The following is a 6,483-nucleotide window of genomic DNA, read 5'->3' on the forward strand; positions in this document are numbered from 1 at the left end:
CTTTTCTAATGCATTTAAAAGAGAGAAATGTTTTAGTTTTGGGACTTACAGTATAAGTGACTGTAACCAGTAAGCTATTGGGATATTACAATGATATCATACTAAGAGCGTGTTGGATATGTTGTTGAAACTAAGCTCTTCGTACATTTTTGCATCCTATTTGTACTTTGTAAAATGGCCGGAACCTAAACAAAACAAAAAATGGCCCTACTTAATATCCGTTGGCTTGTAGGGTTGCTAACTGATGGAAAGCGATTGCAGAGCATACACATTTATTGCTTTGTTCAGTTTATATTTTAATCTGGATATCTCCTCAGCAGCAGCAGAACATTTAAGCATTTCAAAATCACACCTTGATAATGAAGAGGAAGTCAGTGAGCAGCTACAATGCATTTGATCAGAGTCTGGTTTTCAATGTATACAGATTGAAACTGGTCATCCACAAACAGATTATCCTACAAACACTCCTTTTACTGAACATGCTGTCATGATTGTGTTTATTGTACCTGCATTTCATGTGCTTTAAGCACTTGTACTGTTTAAAAAAGACAAGTCCAGCTTGCTTTAGCACGTCTAAGTCAAGTCAAATCTCTTTACTGCACCTTTAGGTCCCCTTATCTGGCTGGATGTAGATCTTTTTTGAAAAAGTCCTGACTGTGCTATATACTTGTGTGCTATTTACTGTGCTAACGTTTTCTAAGAAAACTGTTATTTTCTTTTTTTTTTTTTTTTAAACAAGGTAATATAACATTTAACTCATAATATCAATAACAATAAGTAGGGGTCTTACAGTTTGTGTATCGATTGAAGCCACTGTAAATATTTCAGAAAATTTCAATATTTTATTCACAGGTATTAGTTTAATATGCCCATCTGATACCTTGTCTTTTCTTGTGCGGACTTGAAAGCATTATGGAGCATTACACAACTAATATACAACTTGAGGAGTGTAGAGAGTGACGTTGGTAATGAGTTTACATGTGTCTGCTAACATATACAATGTGTCATTGAAATCACACACAATATGTGACTTGTCTTGTGCTGCTTCAGTCCACCCTCCTCTCCTCTTCCCTGCATTTCATTGGGATGAAGTGAGATGCTACATGCTCCCTCCTGGTCTTTTTTCCTCGTATTGGCTTTCCCTTCTGTGACAGGGCTATGAACATTTCTTTGCCATTTTTAGTCCACTTTGCGGAGGAATAAGCATTGAAGTAATTTTCTAGGAAAACCTCTTTGAAGTTGCAGTTTTCATTGTAGGTATCCTGTAATGTAAAGATGTGAGAGTATTATTACGGCGCAATCATAAGCTGACGTCATTTAGCTTTATTGTTAGTTATCGGCCTTCACATTCAGAAGGATGTTTTTGATATTTTAGCTTGATTATTAATTCATCAGCTGAAAACAGTTTCGTAGTTCCTCTCATGGAGGAAAAAAATCTTACCTTGCCTTGAAGCACTCCAGCCTTGTTCATAGAGATATAACGCTGACTCTTCACACCCTTGATCGCCAGTACTCCCCCCTCAGACACGGTCCTGATCTCCAGGATACCTGCCAGACGTTCACAGTTGATGTTACAGGAGAGATAAGACACTTTGGTGATCGAGCCCACACTCCAGCGCTACACCGCTCTTAACATTCATCTTCATTAACAAACGGGATGGAAGTTCCTGCGGTTAATCAGTCTGTGGTCTATCTGGCTTTATTCAAGCCTTTTTAACTGGCCTGGGTGGCCATTACACAAACCACAGCCAATGCCATAGCACATATGGGAGACAGATTAGGCCTCTCTCTCTCATGGGATTTAGAAAACTACCTCCTTGCATGCTTTGCACGCTACGTTCTAGAGCTGCCCTTCAAATGTGGTGGAGAGGAAAGACACTTATGCCTGACTGATTTTCAAAATGGAAGCAAATAGCACTGATTTTTGCAGCTTTTTGCAGTGTAAGTGTAAAATGCAAGGGAAATAGGTCACAGAGAGCCATTTTAAAAGGTTTAAATGAGTTAAAACATTAGAAGTTTCTACTCATCCAAAGAAAAAGGTTTGAAATTAACAATATTATCGTGATCCAATTTTCGTGTAACCTTTCTTGAAATTCCAGGATCTAATTATTTATCCAGTAACATTTTAAAGAAATAATTAACTTTGCCTTTTCGTTTATTCCAAGAGCTACACAGATTGCTCATCATTAGTCCAACAGGCACAAAGATTTACTTAGATTCATCACAAACCAAAAATATGTACCTAAAACAGTAAAACTAATGCAACACAAAATGTGCTGGTAAGATCATTAACTTTTAAACAGTACAAATGCATTGTTGTAGGTTTTTTCATTTTGTTGACTTTTTTGATTGACAGGCAGAGTAAAAGGGGAAGAAGCCTATTAAAGTTTTTCATACTGACAATGAGCATGCTATATTTTACTGTTAGCTCAATGACAAGCAGATGGCAGTCTCCCAATCTTAGAACGCTCTTTGTGCTTTCCTTGCACTTGATATTTGACTTAATGGCACTAGTTGCCTGTTTGATTTTATTTATAATGCCTTAAAGAGAAGTAATCTCAAAGTTCAATGTAACACAGTTTTATCTTTATTTATAAACCCTTGTCAAAGTCAGGTGACCATTCATTTTGTATCATGGAAGTGGTATTACCATTCATGTATATGCAACAGCGATAGTTGTTGGCTCTACTGTAGAAAGATGGAACACATTTCCACGCTCAACAAATATTGAAGCTGATGGCTTCTCAAACTATCCTGAGCTTGAATAGATTAGTTACTGCTTGCGGCTAAGCAAACTAACTTGAGGTTTATCCCTAATTAATTTTGAAAGTATTACTGCTAAGGACGTAGGAGTCAGTCTCCCAGGAATAATGTTTTTGTGCAATTTTATCAGACGTTTTTTCTGCACTGAATCATTAACATATTCCATGACTTTTTCAGATTTGTATTATAATTTGGCATTTACACAATAGCACTGCAGTCAAAGCAGATATGAAATACATTCTGTCATCGTTCTTTGTTTTCCAGTTATCGCAAATGCTGTTTTTAAATTTGTTCAAATTTGTTCCTGCTTGAAAGTTGTTTATCTGCTCTTTGCTGTGACAACCAGATTTATTTTATTATGATCACATTTTTGTTGAATTCAAATGCATGTACTTCATTTGTGTCTTTCACTTTTACTTAGACACAAACTGCCTTATATGTCTGTGATTACCATCTACTGCTAGAATAAAATTTTTTCTGTTATTTAGCACAGCTTTATTTGATTTTAAACACGTCACATTTAGATCAAGCTGGATTGAAAAATACTGCAAAATGACTGAGCAGAATGATCATATTATTTTTTCAGGAACATTTCTACAGCACAACAAATTTTTTATATGGTGCCCAATATTGGTGTTCACAGGATGACATTTCAAACTGCAGATACAAAAGGCTCAGTGAAATAGCAAAAAATGTGCTGGAGACATTTTGGCTTTTTATAAGAACAAGCTCTTTAAATATAATAAAGTTGGAAAAGCTCATATGGCACATCAGCATGGTGGATATACTTTTCTTCCCTTTTTGCCTTCATTGCACCTTTTCAAGTCTTTTTGTTAACTGCACAAGAAAAGAATCAATCGCTGATTTATTGCTTCTATTTTTCACCATGCTGGTCTGCTTTGAGTGTGCAAATGTCAGCCACATATAGGCGTATACATTTTTCTGTCTTTCATTGCTAGTTGTTGCTCAAGCATGGTTTCCATGAGGTATCTCTCTGTCTAGCCAACATTCCTGTTGCTCCCACACTGTCAGATAGGAGGAAATGATAACTGCATGACACATCCTCATCATCACAGAGTTGTATCAAAAATCCAATCCAAAAAATGCTGGCTGTAAAGCTTTTACAATAACAATTTTACAGTGTAGAAACATGCTTGCCATGGCTACCAAATAAAATGAGCCGTTCAGCATGTGGCCTGACAAATTCTTTCTTACTTTCTGAAAGATGGAATTGTAATTTTAGATGAGACCCACTATGGTGGCCTCTGCTATTTGAGATGCTATTTTCTAACTAAAAGGTCATCAGAGGGTGAATATCATTTTTCATCATTTGTTACTCTCACGCCAATTTTCTGTCCTAAAGATTTTTCTTTGACTGTGGGAGAGGAAATCATGCCAAAAAAAGATGAATCTGTGCCAGTGTGACTCCAAGGTTGCAGAGCTCCTGGCACCCGTTTCTCTCCAAGACCCTTTGGTTTACTTCATTAAATCCTGTGTTTACATGATGTTATGGTTTAACAAGCCAAAACCCCCACCTGCTTCATTTCACCTCTGTCACTCTGGCTGCCCTAACAGACACATAACCCATTAGCACTGTGATTATGCAGTGGAGAACTCTGTACAATAATCCCTCCAATGTGCTTTTGTCACCCTGACAGACCAAAACATTCTTTGGACCTTCAGTGGAAAGACTTCACAACAAGATACTGCTTGGCAAAATTAAAACATTTCAAATCCTGTAAATCCTGCCTGCCTTCAAGTTTTATATTTTACATTTTGAATATACATTTATGTCTTTTTTATATCGCTAATAAATACATGGGGACTCATGGTGAACCGCTGGTATTATAAACAGATAAAAAGGGTCACCCTTACTGTAGCAGTCGGTGGGATCTTGAGTCCCACTGATATTGCCTGTGTCGTCAATTGTTAGGAACCACTGGGTGCGGCTGAACAGCTGTCGGATTCGTACATCTCCTCCTTCCATGTAGTCATAGTTCCTAGTGTGGCGCTCATGTTTGGAGCAGTTCATGATGGCGGCAAGTTGCTCTGGCGTGCAGTCACTGTAGACCACACACACACTGCCAAATAGAAACATCAGATGCAGGTACAGTCCCGAGAACAGATTTTGAAGGTTCCATGTCAGCCTCCATTTGCGCATTATAATACAATGCAGTGGTGATCAGTGAACAACATACTGAAATGTGAGATAGAGATCTGTGCGCTATCCCTCAGCCCAGCGAGCCCTGACCCCCGACTGGCGACCTCCGGGTCCCTGTTTTTGCAGCCGTCCTTGTCCTAACGGGACGTTGAATCAGGGTGGTTGTGGAGGAGATTTGTAAAGCTGCTTAAGGTTGGTTGAAGCTTGAGAGTGATATTAACAAGAAGATGGGTGACAGTGTTGTGAGATGATGTCTTGCTTTAGCCCTCAGTGACATTGCATGTTGACTGTTTCATCCTCTTGAATCCGACGAGGGACCGCATATCCCACATCAGGAAATGTTATTCACAATGTTGCTGTAAAAACAAAAGTAGGCCTATTGAGTTTCAGCAAATAGAGTTTAAAAAAAAAACTGTTCGGCTCAAAGTTCCATTTCCAAGTTGAATCAATTTTATCAAAGTACGTTTAAAAAGTGAATCACCCGACACTATGACAGAGCTCCCATGATTTTTTAAACAGCTTTCAAGTAGCTCTTGGTTTTCTGTGCCCATGTGAATATGTATTGCCCAGTTTCTGGGCAGTTAGTCCCACTTTCTGTGGTGTATTTTGGCAGACACACACATGTCTCCATGTCATGGAGCTGGTAACAGTGAAATCAGCATTGATGGATTACTCGAGTCTGTAATTTCCTTTATATTAATATACATGCAGTATGTAGTTACAACCGAATAAAGTATGCTGCTTGTCTTATTAAAAATAGTTTATAGTTTGACAACTTACATGTACTCTGAGTGCTGACAGGAGTTGTCAGATTGGGGATCCCTTTCACCAAGAGTTTTAATTTGAAGATTCTCAGTAAACCAAATCCGGTAGTGCAGTAAAACTAAACAAGAGCTGGGAGCTTCTGTCAATTCCCATGGATATCTTCCTGATTCTGGCAGGCCAACTCTGTGCATCCTCCAGTGCCGCTGTGCACTCTGCTTAGATAAATGCCTTCTGCTGACCTCACTTGAGCGCAATTAAATCCCAACCAGTCAGCTGTCCCTGTCTGAGATGCAATGGAGCAACACCCTCTGCCTGCCTCTTGCTGTCACTCACTCTCTGGACTTGAGAGGGAGCTATAAGCTCTTAGAATAGCAGCTTTCTCTGGTATGCACTACTAAATACTTTAAAAACATTTGCATGTACACTCACTCTTGCAGAACTTATTACAACTCTGTCTTTCCCAAGAAACACATTGATAGGCTTAATGCTGTGTCTCATACAGTGACTCACATTCACTGAACTGATGGTTAAGATATTTGCTCTAGTGACTAACCTTTGAAGGGTTTCTTCCCTATCATTTTAAATGTCACAATTAATTAGTGGTTCTACTTAGTTGCTTTGGATCATTGGTAACGATTTATTGACTAAAGTAAAAAACTTCAAAGACACTTTTTTAGTTTTCATTCCTATTGAGCGTAATCATGGGAAGTAATAAGTTATGGCTGGCAGGTATCCATCCAAGGGGAGAAAAACAGAAGACATAACTGCTCAGAAGTAGTCATCTCTGTGTCAGG

The 6,483-nt window shown here is 38.4% G+C and overlaps 1 protein-coding gene across 1 annotated transcript; it reads right to left on the reverse strand.

Annotated features, from left to right (window-relative positions):
• Positions 1-666: 666 nt before the first annotated feature.
• On the reverse strand, positions 667-5,890 carry fgf7 (fibroblast growth factor 7). Its single transcript, XM_029498616.1, has 4 exons — positions 5,705-5,890; positions 4,639-5,280; positions 1,442-1,548; positions 667-1,262 (listed from the first exon to the last, which is right to left on the reverse strand). Exons 2-4 carry the CDS (start codon positions 4,922-4,924, stop codon positions 1,047-1,049), a joined length of 609 nt encoding a protein of 202 aa, XP_029354476.1. The 5' UTR covers positions 4,925-5,280; positions 5,705-5,890; the 3' UTR covers positions 667-1,046.
• Between the last annotated feature and the right edge of the window lie 593 nt (positions 5,891-6,483).

This window comes from Echeneis naucrates, chromosome 3, assembly GCF_900963305.1.
Source record: "Echeneis naucrates chromosome 3, fEcheNa1.1, whole genome shotgun sequence".
NCBI lineage: Eukaryota > Metazoa > Chordata > Actinopteri > Carangiformes > Echeneidae > Echeneis > Echeneis naucrates.

Excerpts from the sequence above, each read along its gene's own strand:
- fgf7 (XM_029498616.1), bottom strand. The coding sequence starts at position 4,924 with ATGCGCAAATGGAGGCTGACATGGAACCTTCAAAATCTGTTCTCGGGA. Across the intron at positions 1,549-4,638 it reads AGATCCCACCGACTGCTACA|GTATCCTGGAGATCAGGACC; the intron begins GTAAGGGTGACC and ends AACGTCTGGCAG. Across the intron at positions 1,263-1,441 it reads CTGGAGTGCTTCAAGGCAAG|GATACCTACAATGAAAACTG; the intron begins GTAAGATTTTTT and ends TTTACATTACAG.